The 15,896-nt window shown below is 46.8% G+C and overlaps 1 protein-coding gene across 4 annotated transcripts in view; it reads right to left on the bottom strand.

The window, feature by feature from the left end:
* The window catches only part of ARHGAP19 (Rho GTPase activating protein 19), a 368,551-nt gene that overhangs the window by 114,258 nt on the left and 238,397 nt on the right, over positions 1-15,896 (bottom strand). For all 4 annotated transcript variants that reach the window (XM_078643585.1, XM_078643586.1, XM_078643587.1 and 1 more), the window contains exon 6: positions 9,800-9,886. In XM_078643585.1, the coding sequence (XP_078499711.1) occupies positions 9,800-9,886 (87 nt within the window). The remainder of the gene's footprint in view (positions 1-9,799; positions 9,887-15,896) is intronic.

Here is a 15,896-nt window from a genome sequence, read left to right as displayed (position 1 = left end):
ATTCCAATTGTCCAGCCTAAGACAGTCAGTGATAAGGGAGCGTGTCAGTTTGCAGTGTTCCGTCGTCCAAACACGGTGCCATAATTGGCTGGATTCTAATAATATCTGTTACATAATCCAAGCCTAGTTCAATGTGGCAACCATATGTCGGTGAACTCTGCGGGACTGCCAATAGGTATCTTATAAAGCCATTCTCTACCTTCTGTAGGGAATCTACAGCAACGTGGCCCCATACCCCTGCACCGTATATTGCTACACTGAGGCATTTCGCTTGGTATATTTTAATAATTTCTTGTGGAGGCCGCTTCCCTAACTTTTGGGCAAACGCTACTATTTATTTAGGATCACACTTTGGATAATATTCCTTTATTTTATCGGTAGTGTATCAATATACTTTCTTAAACATATTCCTTTATCCGTATGTTTTGTACTTCATATTTTCTTTTGTTTTAATTTTTTTATTTAAAAGAAAAAAACAGGCATGTTTACAATCAGTTCACCAAAATTGCACAGATGGTCCATAGCAGTACATTTAGCGAAAACATCAAAGCTCATTACACAGTACAATATAACAGAATCATCAGAAAACACATCCTATTCACCATCAGCGGCATTGTCCTCCGAGCTCCTAGGAGGTTCAGATATGTTCCCCCGAAACAAGTTCCAAGCCCCCCCATATGTATGACCATTTCTTCGGACACCCTCTAGAGACATATACAGGAACCTCAGTTAGCATGCACCAGTCCACGTCCTTGGCCCAATCTGTAACGCTGAGGGGTTTTCGGGTTCTCCACACACGGGCAATATTCCGCTTGGCCACCATGTAGCTCAATGTGACCCAGGTTCTCTCTTTTGGGGTGAGATCCATAGGGTACCACATTTCAATAAGATCAATTTGATATTCCCGTGTATCTGCTGCTCCAGCACCTCCTCCATCTTAAGTGTCACCCCCTCCCAATATTTCTGTATGGTTGCACATTCCCAAAGGGTATGGATAAAGGTGCCCTCCTGCCCACATCCACGTACACATTCACTGTCTTGGGTGTAGCCCATATGGACCAGTGAGGGTGCTGACAGATATGTTCTGTGAAGGATTTCTAGCTGGACTAGTCGGAATCTAGAGGAGATGGCAACCTCGCGCGGAGACGCCACTGCAGCCTGCCATTTCTAGTCATCCAGCCACGTTGTGGTCCCATTTACTTCTTAGGCGGATCAGGCGTGTTGTTGTTCAGGAGCTTTTTGTATATGAGAGATATGGCCTTTTCTGGAAAATCGCCGTCAAGAATCCTATCCTCTAGTGGGGAGGATTCAGCACCCTTTGGGAGAACCGCCAGCAGAGCGGGACTAATTTGAAGATAGCGAAAACTCTCTACGTCGGCCATCTCATACTCTTTCTGTAATCAGGAAAACGGTATGACCTCGCCCGACATCCAAAGGTCCCCAATGCTGGAGATTCCAATGGTATCCCATTTGTCAAAACCAAGTGAATGCGACAACCGACCCAGTAGATCACAGTGCCAAAGCGGCGTAACTCGAGTGAGCTTGCCCTCCCAACCCAGACTTCTATTGGCATCTTTCCATGCCTGTACCGCATGTAGAGTCGGGCCAGAGAGGACGGGCGACACAGATTGTTTTATACAGCGCCCCCGCAAATCTGCCTCCCGGGAGGAGCCAACGATCTATCCGAAAGGCCGGGTCGTCATGCCGACAATACCTGCATTGGTTGACAGCCACGAGCTGCGAGGCCCAATAATATTTTTTCATGTCAAGGAGCCCGATGCCACCATAAAACCATCCCAGAGTGAGTTTCTGTGTGGCAATGAGGGGGGACTTGCCCTCCCACAGCAGGTGTTGCGCCGTAGGCTCAAGCTCTTTGAAGTACGACGCCGCAACCGGGAGGGGCTTATTCTACAGCACATACAGCAGCCAGGGGAGGGACATCATCTTAAACAATGCCGCTCGCCCCAGGAGAGTTAAGGGGAGCGACCTCCAGTGCTGAACGTCAGATTTCAGAAGTGCCAGTGGAGGTCGAAGGTTAGCAGCATAGAAGCGAGGTAGGTCCTTGGAAACCCATATGCCCAAGTACTTGAACCCGTCCTTGGCCTCCGTCAGTAGGCAATCCCGGGGAAGTCGGGGCTGCCACCCACTAAGTACGTAACGCACCGATTTGGACCAATTGATCCCATAACCTGCAAACTCGCCGAATACATGGAATATGTCCATTACGACGTTGAGTGACTTTGCCGGGGAGACAAGATAAGGCAGGATATCATCCGCATACAGTGAAATACAGTCTTCCCAGCCATCTGTCCATCTCAGAGCCCTGATAGCTGGGTCTTGACGGATCCACACCGCCAGGGGTTCCAGAGCCAAGGCGAAAAGGAGCGGCGACAGGAGACAGCCCTGCCTTGTACCCCTACTCAATGAAAAAACAGGAGATTTCCGATTATTGACAACGACCTGGGCCAATGGCTGACAATAAAGGAGGCGTACCCATTGAATGAATTCCGGGCCAAAACCGAACTTCTGGAGCACGGCAACCATGTAGGGCCATTCAATAGTGTCAAAGGCCGGCGCGGCATCCAGAGACACCACCACCGTATCCTCTCTAATCGTATCTGCCCTGCAGAGCACTCCATGTAGGCAGCAGCAATTAAGAGATGTGTTTCGCGCCGTCATAAACCCGGACTGATCCGGGTGGATCAGGGTAGGAAGAACCTGCAATAGGCGAGTGGCAAGGACCTTCGTAAGGATCTTAGCCTCGCAGTTAAGCAATGAAATAGGCCTATAGAAGAACACAAATCTGTGGGTTTGCCCATTTTATGGATCACGATTATAGTAGCTAATCTACCATCTCAAGGAGAATTCCAGTCTGCTTACTCTCCCGGTACAGGTCAGTGAGAAACGGAGCGGTCCTGGCCGCCGTCAGCTTATATAATTCATGTGGATTCCATTGGGGCCCGACGCCTTTCCCCTACGTAAATAGTGGATGGCCTTCTTTACTTCAGTCACCATGAGGTCGCGCACAAGGTCAGAGCTCTCCTTGGCGGTGAGAGCCGGAATAGGATATCACGTAGGAGTGATGAAGCCTCCTCTTCGGAGTAGGCTGTGAGAGAAGTGTACAAAGAGTGGAAGTGTCTTCCGAACGCATCCGCGATATCTTGCGGAGCAGTAATACGGGAGTGCTGGTCAGTGACGAGTTCTACTACTACACGCCGTGCCCCCTCTCTGCGGTCAAGCGATGCCAACAGTTTGCCTGCCTTGTCACCGATATCATAGACCCTACTAAGTGTAGCCCTATAATGAGCCTTAGCCGCGTCAGTGGCCAAGTCCGAGAATTCTTTCGTCCTGATACGGAGCTATTGGCGCACGTCCTCAGAGTCCTGCTGACTTACCGCGTGTTCCAATTCTAGGAGTTCACTCTCTTGGAGCACTAGAGCCGCAGGCGTCTCCTTACGCTGCCCAGCAATTTGCCCCAACACAACCCCTGTGGATGACCGCTTTATAGGCCTCCCAAAGGGAACAAGATGAAATGACCGAGCCCAGGTTTTCCTGGAAATAAAGATCGGATTCTTTCAACACCTTCTCTCTGATGGGGGGAATATTAAGATACCACGGGATAATCGGTGCAACACGGCCAGACGCGAGCTCCCCCACTTCCACCCTGCACATTATCGGCAAGTGATCAGAGACCCCCCCCCAGCCAAGAGTTGGATGTCTAACGTCGTGGATCTGCTGTGTGAGTGCAAGTATGTAGTCTATGCGCGACATGCAGCGATGGGGCCCCAAGAGGTGTGTGTACTGAAGTTCGCTAGGATGCATGTACCTCCAGACATCTACCAGGCCCATAGCCCCAATAAAACTATATACACCTTTGTGTGAGATCAGCAGATCTTTTGGGGGCCATCAATCCAGTGAGTCAGAAACAATAGTTAAAATCCCCCCAATCAACAATCACCCACCCAGTAGATTCAGGAGGCGATCTCCCAGGTCACTAAATGCCTGGGTGTGCAGTCCCGGCGGAATGTACACTGATAACAGATTGAGGGCTGCTCCCACTCAAACCCCGCCACAAACCTACCTGGCAGGTCTGCGTGAATCGTGTTGACCATCAAGGGGAAGGACTTGCGAACTAAAATGCCAACCCCTACCAGAATCAAAAGCAGAGTGGGCGACCATCTGGAAACCCCATCGCGACACGGCTTTGCAACCATTTCCCAGCAAGTGTGTCCCCTGCAATAAAACATCGGGCGAGTGCTGTTTCAGAAACTGGAGAACCACTCCTCTTAATTTTGTACCCCAACCCATTTACGTTCCAGGATAACAAGAGGAGTTTTTGTCTATGCGCGGCACTCATCCTCTAACGTCAAAGGTGTGTGGTACTCCCAAAAAGAGCATATCCGGGGGGGGGGGCTCGGGGGACAAAAAAGTAGTCAATTGCTTTGTTGAATACTGTGACCAGTAAAAGCATATCAGCTACCCCATCTGTCTGCTTTCTGCTTTCGGGACCACTCAAGAAGGACATGCCTAAGCAAACCCATTACTAAAAACACACCCAAAAACCCTTCCCCGCCCTCCCCAACGTGCATACCCACAGACCCTCCTCCCTGCTCGGCAGTGCCAAAACCTCCCGCCCCCCAAACTAGCAGAGTGCCTTTCACCCACCCTTCCAAAAACATTCGGGACCGTATGTCGGAACCGAGCACCCATCCCTAAAATACTCCTTTTTTTCATTATTAACCGGAATGGCCTAACGTCTTTGTGGTGAGAGCATAGACATGGGCCAACCACATATCCGACATTACCCACAAGATCAGCAGGGGAACAAACAAAAACAGAAAGCTTGAGACAACAGGACCATCTTTGACATTCTATCACAGAATAACAATTATCGGACACCATGTTCACGGGCGACTCAGACCCCATTGCTCACTGTGAGAAGTTGGCCTGATGTATGATGTCCACAGTTCTGTGGGCACCTTGTATCAGTCCAAACAATCCATTATGGTGGGGGTTGTAAGTCAACCTAGCTATCCTAGGGGTAGCATGGACCTAAGCAGTCTTAGGCTTAACTCAAGAGGGCATGTGAAGTCAGCTGTTTTACCATATGCAGTCCTGTAATATGAAACCACACAAGTTATATATTATAAAAATATATGTATTTATTACTAAAATAATCCTCTGTACTCTTTATGAGTGCAGAGGCACAAGCGTTTAAACAAAAGCACAGTTAAACATACAAAAGTTGCACAATTATGGATAGGGTCGGTGGCCACTCAAACCATATACTAAATAAGTGGTATAAGTATCACTTTACGAACAATCGTAAGGCCTAGGGCCTTGGGAATCGCTGGGACTACACTAGACTAACAGCAGTTAGGACGAGAGTAACCCGCGGGATTCGGGTGCAGCGCTAAAAGCACACGCATGAACCAATGCAAAGTCAATGTTGCGTAAAAGTTACAAAGTTACTGTTTTAGAAGTCTTCCGACTGGACTAGAACTTATCCACTTAAAACTAGGACACTAGAGGTGTAAACCACTACAGGAGCACCGGCGTTCAATCGTTACCTCACCCACAGGAAGCGGGTGCATAGGTGCCAAAGTGTGTCGGGTTTCGTCGTGGAGTTCTATGAAGCCTGGAGATGAAGATGCTGCAGGCGGCCAGGAGAGAAGAGTCCGGTTGGATCCAAGGGTGGATCGAAGATGTAGAGTGCCTGAGAGCAGAGGGGACAGAGTCTGGGTCACTAGCCAGTGACCAGGATGGGACCAGGAAGGAACCAGGCGATGTCGGGCGCAATCAGGTGGTTGTCGAGAAGCTTGTCTCCGCTGCCACGTGGAGTCTGGGGCACCGAGGATGTCCAGGAGTGGATCACGAGCTGTCCCACGAAGGCTCTCACTGTCGGCGGTGTCGGCTTACGGATCGGAGTCAACAGACCTTGGCAAATGCAACCCACGCAGGATTTGAAGATCGCTTCTTACTCAGACCAGCAAGGTCAGAGAGGTTGCTCCTTTTCAGGCGAGCGAGGGCCAGTCTGGAGCAACCAGACTAGCGGAGTAGTTTCAAAGTTTCGTCGTCGTAGTGACCACTAGCCAACGGGCAAGTGACCGGACAGACGCGTCAAGCAGGAAAATGCAAAAGGGCCCCACGCAGCACTCTGTGAGTGTGGAGGGGTGATCTTCGGTACACGAGCTGCTCGGGGCTGGGGCTTCTCAAACCCCAATGCACAGCTTCGAGGTGCCGCGGGAGCTGCACGGTCAGCACTTCGCAGTCTTTTCAAGATGGCGGGCCCCACGCTTCACGACGCCTCCAAGGATCTCAGATTCGCTGGGACTGTGGATCGGGATGTTAGAAGTCAGGGAAGCTGGGTCTTGTCGATCTCTGTCGCTCGAGTTCCGGCGGGAACTGCAACAAAGCAAACCGTTGGGCGCTGGATGGTGCCTGTTTGCACAGGGTAGTCACTCCTTGACCACAAGGGAGATTCTTCAGTCTTCCACGTCGAGTGGGATGTCGAAGGGTCCAGAGTTCTGTATCAAAGTTTCAGTCAGGATAATCTAATGCTCCTGGGCACAGCTCCTACCTTTATTCCAAATCAAGGGGCTGGATTACCTGCTAGATCCCTCCTATGGGTGGGACCCAGGAAGGGGGTGGTTACATCCCTTTCCCTTTGTCCAGTTTCGCGCCAGAGCGGGGGCTGGAGTGCCCCAGGACCGGTTTGAACTGGGCTATGCATGGGACACCTTGTGTGCCCCAGGCAGTGTCTAGTTTCATTCAGCCCTCCCTGCCCCAATCCTCTATCTCCTGTCTGGGGTGGTGTAACACCTCCCTGTGACAGGAAACCTTTTGTCCAAGCCTCCGCTGCCAAGTTTCAGTCAGCAGCAGGAGGCCAGACTTGTGTCTGTGGCAGCAGCATCCATTTTGTGATGCTGAGGCTCTGGTTAGTTTTAACCGCATTTAAGTAAAGTTACATGTCTTCTGCCTCTAGAAGAGTGCAATACTACCCCCTCGCCAGAACTGGCGAGGGGGTAGTATTCCAAAGTGTATGACACCTTACACGACATGTTTTGATAAAGCCAAACCAAAGTTAGCAATAACCGCGAGGATGATAATGCACTTAAGAGTATATGGTATGGCAATACCCTAGAACAGCTATAAGGAAATGGTTCCGAAAGCTGCAGACAGGCTCAGCTCATGCTAGAGCACCATCTCACATAAAACCAAGCACTCTGCCTCCAGGATTGTTAAGGCCTGCCATAGGAGTGACTTATAGGTATATATGTGTCCAGATATATGTTTAGATATAGGTATACTATATCTAAACAAGGGGTGATTACACGACCTTGCCCCAGCTGAGTGATCAGCCAGTTGTGTCAGTTTGGATGGCCAGCCAGGGGTGGCAAAAGCTATGCTGCAGCCCCTGGTAGGCCTTGGATGCACCTATGCCCTGGGTACCTATAGTACACTGTACAGGGGCTCATAAGGTGACCCAATCCAATTAGTTATGCACCTAGGGTACATGGAGTCCATTTTAAAGAGAGAGCAGATAGCCTGGGACCCTGATTAGCAGGATCCCAGGCCAACTAAGACGAAAACCAGCTAAACACAAGGCAAAAAATCTGGGGTCACCATAGTCAGGTATCCACCATCCTACACTCACCATCCATGATCACCAAGTCTTTGCACCCCCGAAGGAAAAACATACAGACCAATTATTCGACACCATCCGCTGCCTCAGTAAAGTCAGTCTGTTGCGAGCCACCACCGGAAGCCTGGGTATCGCGTCGCTCCTCACATCCCAGGCATGGTGAGTGTGGCGGCCCGCCGTATGCCAACCCTCCAGCCAGTCACTGGCCTCCTCCGGAGTGGTGAAGAACCAGGATTTCCCCTCCGATTACACCCGCAACTTGGCCGAAAACAACATTGCATATTTCAAGTCCTTGATTCGGAGCGCCTTCTTAACCTCCAGGAAACGTTGCCGTTGTCGCTGCACGCTGAGGGTAAAGTCCGGAAAAAAGGTGATGTGATTGTTCTGGAATTCCACTGGTGAAGCGGATCGGGAGCACTGCAGGATAACATCCCTGTCGCGAAAGTTAAATATTCTGGCGAGAAGCGGTCGCGGGAGCACCAGTCCTCGGTCAAGTTCGCCCTGCCTCGGTATTGCTTCCACGCTATCTCCCGCACACAGGGCCGTGCGAGGTGCAGCCGGGGGGGTCCAAGTCACCACCCAATGCAGTGTTACAAGCCTAACCGGCACGGGGTACCCACCTCATTTCTTTCACTCCACGATGTCGGCCGATTGTGGTGGAAGCAATTTTCAGCACGCCGCCGAATCAGTAAAGGCGCGCCCTCCGGCCCGCCTTGTCTGCCCGTAATTTGCAGCCCTTCTCCACACCAAGTCGTCAGCGGATCTCACTCTGCAGCACTGAGATCGCGGATCTTGGCAGCCATGATCCAGGACCACACGCCTGTCTCAGTGGGGTGACTCCAGCTGTCTACCCCCACTCCAGGGGCCATGATTTCAGAGGTCCCTCACTGCCGGTGGTGCTCCCGGCCGGCCGGCTGCACGGCCTCTCTTTCGTCTCCGTGCGGCCCAATGTCACAGATTACTTCGCCAACGCTCCGTCGCATCTTCTTGGCCACCAGCGACGACGCTGAGATCCTTAGCCTGTCCGGATTCCGATCCTGGCAATTTAGAGTCAGTTTCGGCAGTAGAAGGCGGATTAGTTATGGATTTCGTGCTCAGGACGGCGGAGCAAAGAAGTTAAGCGGCCATCTTAGCGCTCGGCTTGGCCACGGCCCCCGTACTTCATCTTTTTAATGTTTTCTTTGAACTGCAAAGAGTAACACATCCCCATTTCTTCATCCAAGGATTATGATCAGATCATGTCGAAGTCACAAGAAATTGTGTTAGGCTTAGTCGGAAAAACTTTCTCCATCTCAATCCTTATACAGTTCTATCCGGTAGCAGCAATAGCTTGGGTTCATCATGTTAAACATGTATTCGTTCTTCCGTCACTAACCAGTTACATTGAGTCCTAATAGATAATGCTGAAGTTCAGTGCTTCCAAGTCAACTTCCTAAATCATGATTCCACACTTAGAATTAAAACTCCAGAAAATCCCAAACTAATATGCGATGGGTTTACCACAAGGAATTCTACAAGAGGTCACAAGACAAGTTCTGTGGAAGAATTAGCAATGTTCAAATTTCTTTAAGAGGATTTGAATCTGATAAGTCAAGCAAAACAAATCTGTTGACATATGAAGGTGTCACTCAGTAGCTATGCCCCATGGGATAGGAGACATAACCACTTCCATATTTCGTATTTTAAACAAGTAATAGTAAGGACACACTTTGTTTACTGGTTTACATGTCTGATTGCCATTTAAAAATCAGTGACTGACTTTGGGAGTGTTTAATAATGGAAGAGACCAACCAGACTGACCTATAAAAAGCTAAATACAATTCATGTCCAGCTGTGGCACTGTATACATTTTTTTTCATAGGTCCACTTTTAATCACACAATAATTCTGTATATATACCCCAATATGAGAGACCCACACTCAACATCAGTATTTAAAATGAATCAATTTGTAGAAAGTTACAGAAGAGTTCAGCACAGATCGGAATTGAAGAAGCACAAAATAAATAAGAAATAAAACAAAGAGTAACACAAATAAGACTGCAATGAAGGTCAAGTCAAAATGAAATTAATACATTATATTTTGGGTACAGACTATTAGATATAAATAATAAAATATTTCCTTATCCACATTTTAAAGTCATATGCAGAAATACCTTGAAAAGTTTCTGGGAATGCTTAATCATGAAGGTGACGCCATTATTTAGTTTTGTGATATTCTCCTGCAGGTCATTTGCGGTCAACTGTATGAAAAGTAAAATCAAAACATTAAGACAGGGTAAAACATATCTAAGAGTGTGTGTACTGCGTTTTATGGCACATTTAGTTCAAATACTAATTTAAGATGCTAAAGTGTTCTGCCACATAGTACAATTATTACAATTAAGCTTCGCATATCCAATTTGTATTTGCAGTTTATCTTCTAACATAATACAAATGCAAAGCATAAAGAAATAACTTACAGTGGTAGCTGTACTGCTTACTCTCGGAAGGCTCAAACCACAGTGTGTGATTAACTTGAATATTTCACGAGCAGCAAGTTGGTATAATTGGTCTAAATAATAACCCCTTGTTTTCTATTTACTTCACTGATTCATTTCAGGTCAAATGACTATCCAGTTTATATAGCTGATCTGGTTTTGCAGCCCACAGTACAAATTACCAACCTATATAATGGCCTACGTATTTTTTAGTGGTCCGACACATTTTTGAAGCAGGCCTTTTTGTCTTTTGGAAAAAAAACAATGACTGGCTAAGCTTTCCAAAGTTCCTACAGGAAATTCCCATTTTGCAATGATTAAAACAAAGGTGAACTTTCAGTGGCCCCAAAACCTGTCAACTACAAAAATGAAAAGAAATAGCCTATAAGAGTAAAGACAAATGTGTAGTATTTACATCCGAATCACGATACTGTCAAACATACTGAGTTCATAGACTGAGATACAGCAAAGATCAGTTTTGAAAGAACAGCCGTCCGGCATAATGGCAAAGGCTTTGTAATTACACACACAGCCGTTATAAAAATAAAAAATAAAACATATTTGAAACCCCAGCTGCCACACTTCCTCTGCAAATGGAAAGTACACAACTACTCAAAAACAGAAATCCCATTATAATCTACTGCATACATTATAGTTGTGCATTTTCCCCTGCATTGCATGACTGCACGCTTTATCCTTTTCTGTCCTTATGCCAAATACATTACACTGTAATGGCTGAAAACTGTTACATTTTGTCATGAAGCAAAATGCATATTTAGGAAAATATGATCTGGAGGTTTTTGGTAAATATGTGACATTCTTAACCAAGCAAAGTCTATTGCCCCTGCTGGCATGATGTAGCCTCGTGTCTGACCGATATCGGTATGTACAGCAAGTAGAGCACATATTCATTACATAATACACTATTACTACTATGTAATGCCGTGCCATATTTCTCACCCCGCTCACTCTCCACCCTGCAATGTTGCAACCACCTCAGCAAAACATAACGTCACTTTATTTAGAGAACACGCATCCACATAGACATAACTGCAAAAAACAAAATGCTCAACCCCTCCTTGTGTGATTGGGCTATGATGGGAAGAAAAGATGCAATCTATTTATTTATTAATACAATAGTCTCTCCGCACACCACTCAAAGCCTACCTTCTTCGTGTTTCCCAATTGATCCAAATTAAAGTTCACAAGGACCACATTAAAAGTCTGATTTCTGTGATTTTACTCGTCCTTGATTTTATTTTTTCTACAAATAATCAAACGATTTTTTTAAGTGAGTGTCAGGTATCATCTTGTGACTATATAGTACCAAACATTCGCTTCGAAATGTGTTGGGAAATGAAATTAGTAGGCCCTGAAGAAGTTCCAAGAAAAATTGTTTGGGGAATGAAATGCGTGTCAGAGGAAAGTTTTTTTTATTCTTTGTATGACTACTTGGAGAAGAAATAAAATATGTCAAGGATGACTAAGTCACAGATAATGCCCAAGATTATATGAATGGTTAGCAGGAAACCATATGTACAAGTGTGTGCACACCCGTTAGAAGGTTTTACAAGCTTTAAACCGTAACTTGTTGTCACCCATTTTTAAAGCATGCAAATTGCATTGGAAGATCTGCATCACAGCATGCACATTGCTGTTGAAGATCTGTACCAGAGCGTGCAAAATACTGGGATAAAGCTGCAGCGTGGTGTCAAAATCACTGTGAAGCATTCCTATGCCAAAATAAGGTCTTGATACTAGATTTGGACTAGAGTGTGCAAATCACTGTAGAATGGAATGTTGCAAGCTGTGCTATGCATAGTAGGCATGCAGACAAATGTTCAGGTCACTGCATTGGAACTTTCACATTAACGCAGTCGAACACTATGAAACTCGATTACAGGAGCGTGCTTACTTTGGGTGGAGATGAGCATGCAGATCGTGGTGGTAGACCAGCAGCTCAGCACAAACGTACGATCAAAATCAGCAAGTCTCATATCAACGCAAGAGTGATCAAATCATGTGGCCGGACGGCAGCGTCAAGCCTAAGAATACCTGCCAATGAAGCGGAGCAGTAGTTCCCATTTCTAAGAAGGCCACTCTCTCCAGCTTAACCGCTGTGTCAAAAGGCTCTAAAAAAAGTCACTTTGACAATCCTGCCTCTCCACAATGAAGAAGCCACTTAGTAGCTGTAACACCATATCCTCACTAAATGCTAAGGAACAGCTCGCCTACATTTGCTTGTCACCATGGCAGACATGGTGCAAGCTGAGAGGGCCTTGATGAACTGCAGACCAAGGCTGCACTGTACTTTTGTCACAGCTAGGGGGAAAAAAAAATCTGTCCTTTGTGCGCCCTTTAGCTGATGTTACTTCACAGATGGTACAACACTATTAAAATTGAACCATTAACCCCAGTTGACCTGTAAAGTGGCATCCCTGGACCCTCTGCGTTTTGTAGTAGAACCTTAATTCAATGAGGAAACCCACTTATCACAACCTCTGGGGAGTGGAGAGTCCTCGAAGGTCCACTTGTCGCCAAATTGTTGTGTCAGATGCAGGTGGACACAGTTATTTGAATAGATAAAGAGATTTATTACTCATTAAAGAAGGACAGTCCTGTCGCAGCATGGGCCCAGAGGCAATTGACAGACACAGTGACGAAACCACGGATTAAAATCTGCACCACACAGCCAAAGAATCATCGACTTCCAAGGCTTCGCCACACATCAGCCCTGTAGGAGATGATTCTGAGACTCCTCCTAGAATAGTTTGGAAAGAAACATCATGAATAGTTATTTTTAGGCATTCTGGTGAGTTGAGGTGTTCGACTTGAGGAAATAGATGGCAGATTTTGTCACCTTGTTAATATGTGATGTTAGTGGAGGCCGTAGGTTAAAACAAAGGGATTTTACTAAAGTAGACCGTTATGGAATACGTGTTGTTTGGAGAAGAGTGGGGTGCAGGAAGTTTAGGCGGTTAAGAAGCAAGAAGGCTTCAAACATCCAATACTGCAAACTTTCTAGGCAGATGCTACAATCGAGGTGTCCTAATTTGTTGAGGTTTTCAGATACATTTGTGAATAATCCCATGTATTTCCTCACCTTTATATAGCCACAACATGTCATTAGTTGCAACTTCAGTGGTCTTTAACAAATACAAACGAGGGAATTAAGACACATCTATGCTCAGCTACCAGTTGGGTGGGTTGGAGGACATTCCACATCCTAGTCAATTAGGAGACCATGCTGGCTCCTTGATTCTATTAAAGAATTAATTAAACAAGGCAGTTGTTAAATTAATGTTCGGTTTCTAGGTATTTGCTAGCAAAGCATTTGCCAACTACTTGTCCTCTTGATGCTTTGCATAACCTCGACATGAAACCGTAATTTCACCAGCAGGGATTTTCTACTGGGGAATTTCGTTCTCGAACCATAAACAGGTAGGGGTGAATGATTTGAAGGGAGTGAACTATGCTTATGGACGTGGTCCATAAGAGTAGAATGGTCTTTAAACCTTTCAACCTAATTTGATTGAATGTTGAGTGACTGGTGGGCGGTCACAGCTCTGGGTTTTGTAATGGTGATCCGGATCTTAAGGCCGTCAGTCTAATGTGCGTCAGCTACGGCTGTGCAATCATATAGGGACAATGGATCTTGAGCCCCCCAAATGGCCTCTTTGGTTGTACGTCAGCCTTTCGTGTGTAGCGTTTGTGAATACTCAATTCCCTTCATCTGGGGTGTACTGTTCCTGATCTAGATTCTACTGGAAACATCAAGCCCTGGGTTCTTATTTACTTATACTTAGAACAGGCAGATCCTTATCTTGCACTTTTTTTTTTTTTTAATTGTTTTGGTCTGCAACAACCTTGTTCTGTAGAACATTTCCCGACCATTCAGTTGGGGAGGGTCCCCTAGATATCCATGTCCGCTGTATCTGTGTCTCCCTGTCAGACTATGGGCATCCGATGTACTCTTCAAGCAAGGTTTACAACATCCTTGTTCCTTCAGGTTTCTTCTTCTTTAGGCTCAACATCCCATTAAGGATTACTCTGTTATCCCACTGAACAGTTTCAGCCAGAGGAGCATGGTATTTATTTTCTTGGCAGAGTTTCATATAGCGCGAACTTGACCTGAATCCGAATTGGGTATCAGAGCGCTTTACATCGCACCAGTTACGTTACATGAGGACACACATTCATTTATTTTTTGTTAGGCACGGGGATATTAAGTGATTTACCCAGAATCACAGGATGTTTTTAGCGTCATTACCGAGACTCAAACCCAGTTCCCTAGGTCCGAGCGCCCTAGCCGTTAGGCCAACTCCCGTATTGGTGTGCGAAAGGTGAGGGACAGCTCTCGCACTGTGGCATGTGAGGTAAAGCGGCGCTAAATATTATTATTCTGCTGTCAGTGACTGGTGAGTGATAACTGCTGTCTACAGTGAATGAGTAAAAGATCCGCAGAGTTAGAGATGGTATTGCGGTCACAGGCAAGAGTATAAAAGGCCGGTTACACCTGCTTTTGCACAAATGACAGTCTATTCCCAGCCCTAGTGGTGGTATGTTCTCAGAAATCTGTTAAGGAGGACTACAGTGACAGGTAGATATTGCTGTGTCCTTTCACGATTTGATACATTGAGATGGAGACACAAGGAGGACATTCTGCTCCTTTTTACTGATCAATACATTTATCTGTAGAGCCCAGGGTTGCAGTGAGAGTTAAAAGGAGAAGCTTGGCGAGTACTATTCACTCACACAAGGGTTTCAGAAGTAGGTTAATACCAATTTGTATAGACCGTGCTGGGCAGCAGAGTCAAGGCTACTAGGACATTATGTCTGATTTTAAGTGGTTGACGAGAATGACCAAGATAGTCGCAGCTGCCTTGAGAGGACCTGCGCTTTGTTTGGTGCAGAAGGAGATTTAGATTCCAGTGTGTCCACGAACACAGTGGCAAGCAGTTTCTAGCAGGGGACTTACGAATGGGACTATGCCCATACGCGAAGGCATGACCACAGTACACATGAAAACATTTGAGATTAGCCTTTCCCTGCAGCCTGGGGGCACTGACTAAAACATTGGGTTTATCGTTTTGCTGACCACCAGGTCCACCGATGCAGCAGCTGCCCAGGAGGAGGTCACAGTGCTCCAAGAGGTCAGATCCGTCTCCCCACCAAGTGAGAAGATGCTATGACAACCGGAGAAGCCCTGAACCAATAGCTGGGGTACTGCACCCATTGCAGCAACCAAAGCTTTTTTAAGTCTAATCTGGAATCCACGCCCCAAAGACAAACCAGCCAACAAAGGACGCCAGCAGCGCTGATGCCAGCATAGAGTGGCCCAGCTTTCCTGTTTTGTCCTTTTGGTAGGTCTTACCGAGAACTGTGGGTGCCTTTGACAATCGGGAACCAGCCGAACAAAACCCTCTGCACCCGGGGTCCCTAGTCCGGGTCCAATAGAACAGACAGTCCTCCCCTGCTCTCAGGACCCCCACGAACATAGCCCCCCCATTGGGAGCACCCAAACTTGTCCCCCCTTTGCAGCTTGTTTCTAAGTGACCCCACTCTTTGCCTACAATGCAGCGCGAAGGCTTCCAAACCGTCCAGCACCTCGGCACCCAGATACTCTACAGCAGGTAAACTTGAACCGCTGGTGGTACTTTGGACCTTGGCCCCCTACAACCATAAGTCCGAAGGGGACCTCTGAGAACAGTTTGCAAATACTCTAAGGCAGTATATGCCTTTTATCCGTGGGAAAGCATTTCCGCATAAAAAC

Source organism: Lissotriton helveticus, chromosome 5_1, assembly GCF_964261635.1.
Source record: "Lissotriton helveticus chromosome 5_1, aLisHel1.1, whole genome shotgun sequence".
Taxonomy (NCBI): domain Eukaryota; kingdom Metazoa; phylum Chordata; class Amphibia; order Caudata; family Salamandridae; genus Lissotriton; species Lissotriton helveticus.
This window is presented reverse-complemented; position numbering and strand designations above follow the sequence as displayed.